The following is a 1,834-nucleotide window of genomic DNA, read 5'->3' as shown; positions in this document are numbered from 1 at the left end:
CACCTCCTGGCTTAGAGGCCTTGAACACAGCCAGAACCACCATGGTTTTCACCAGGATGCATGAGACACAAAGAACGAAGCTGATCCCAAATGTTGCATGTCTCAGCTGGCATGTCCATTGTCTGGGACGGCCAATGAACAGCAGTGAGCACATGAAACATAGTTTAAGAGAGAACAACAACTGGAAACTGAGTTCAGAATTGTTGGCACGTACTATAGGTGTTCTGCGATGATAGATAAAGATGCCTAGGACAACAGCACAGAAAAAGGTGCCCAGCAATGAGGTGACTGTCAAGCAGATTCCCAGAGGGTCATGGTAGGAGAGGAACTCTATTTTCTTTGGAACGCAATGGTCACGCTGGGGGCTGGACCAGAAATCCACTGGACATCTGGTGCACTCCATGGAGTCTATGAAAATAGAAAATGAGTGAGATACACAATGCTTTCTTTCGAAACTGCAATGTTGAAAACTGAACACCCACCAGTCTTATTGCTGATCTTTCCCTCAGAACAAGGGATACAGTCAAAACAACACTCAGGTTCCCCCTTCTTTCTGGCCATGCGGGTACCAGGAGGACAACTCTCACTGCACACTGACCGGGGGGGCTGTAGGGAGAAACATATATATCTGTTATTCTACTTTACTAAACACAGCTAGAATGAGTTATCCATGGGTCAAAAGCAGTGGTGTGCAGTGACTTTAACAGATTGGCAAGCAGAGCCAAAGATAATAAAGAACTATACCCCACAAACCACCATCTCAATGTTTGATTCTTCTGTTTACTACACCAATGAGAAAAATGGAACAGACTAAAACATACCTTTACATGACAGTAGTAGTAGCAAAACTCTTGAATTAAGGGGCTTCCCTGTCTCAAGATTTTTTGCTGCCTGTCTTTCCTTTGCTGAAAACCTTTCCTGCATCTTGTTGTACTCTGCCTGGACATCCTCACCTATCTGCAGTCCTTCCTGGCTGAAGAAGTGTTAGAATTACTCCTCTGAAGTTCCTTTGATAGTAAACACATCATCATGTGCAGTATAGAGGAAAAATATCCAAAAATTACTTCTATGTTAATCTTCAAAATATTTACCATTAACTAACAGTGATTGGCAGCTTGACCAGCACCCTTCTCTGTTATTAGGGATATCTAGTGACCTATCAAAGGTCCCAGGATTATTCACAATGCACATGTGCAAAGATCTAAAAAAAATGCTGCTCCCTCCTGTGCCTGACCAGCACCAGCCTTTGTCAAAAGACATGACCATGCCCATGAAAATGAGAGAAATGATAGATGCATCCGCTGGTAGTAAGCCTAGCTTCCAGAGAAACTAGCCTACATTGGCCACAAGACAACAACAAATTAAAAGATGAATGCAAACAGGCAAATAAAATCCTTCATGGGACAGAAAGCTGTTCTGAGATGTACGGAGAATTAGTGCTTCAACTTTGGTATCCTTCTGTATACTTTTGGCTTTAACTGGTCAAGCACTGCTTGCCTTGCTTGTCCTGATGGCACACCACTGGCACTCAAAAAATAGTAGTCTGAAAAAGCAGAAATAACCTCTTTGGATTCAAAGTTCCAGAAGATTTTATCTTCATCAAGTGTGAGTTCTTCACCTTTTAAGGCTGATGTCTTAACCTCACCCACATTCTGAACTTTAATTCTTCCATCAGGGAGCCACAGCCAGTTCATGATATCATAGATTGGTAAGACATCACCATTCTCATCAAATGACACTTGATCACCAAATGGTGTGGTGAAGTTGACCTTTTCCAAGTAATATAGAAGCTATGTAAATCAAAACAAGAGATAAAGGAAAAACCAGAGGATAG

The 1,834-nt window shown here is 42.1% G+C and overlaps 1 protein-coding gene across 2 annotated transcripts in view; it reads right to left on the bottom strand.

Annotated features, from left to right (window-relative positions):
• The window catches only part of LOC111673685 (extracellular calcium-sensing receptor-like), a 4,731-nt gene that overhangs the window by 1,895 nt on the left and 1,002 nt on the right, over positions 1-1,834 (bottom strand). Inside the window, exons 3-5 of one of the 2 annotated variants that reach the window (XM_087169971.1) lie at positions 1,563-1,684; positions 483-606; positions 4-408 (exon numbers count right to left, since the gene is read on the bottom strand). In XM_087169971.1, coding sequence (XP_087026097.1) covers positions 4-408; positions 483-606; positions 1,563-1,684 — 651 coding nt within the window. The remainder of the gene's footprint in view (positions 1-3; positions 409-482; positions 607-1,562; positions 1,685-1,834) is intronic. The other variant, XM_087169972.1, reaches the window with a different exon arrangement.

The sequence above is a fragment of the Seriola lalandi genome, unplaced genomic scaffold (genome assembly GCF_002814215.2).
Source record: "Seriola lalandi dorsalis isolate HSWRI2012SDOR001 ecotype SW California unplaced genomic scaffold, Sedor1 jcf7180002054924, whole genome shotgun sequence".
Classification (NCBI taxonomy): Eukaryota; Metazoa; Chordata; class Actinopteri; order Carangiformes; family Carangidae; genus Seriola; species Seriola lalandi.
Note: the sequence above shows the minus strand (reverse complement) of the source record. Positions and strands in the feature narration are given on the sequence as shown.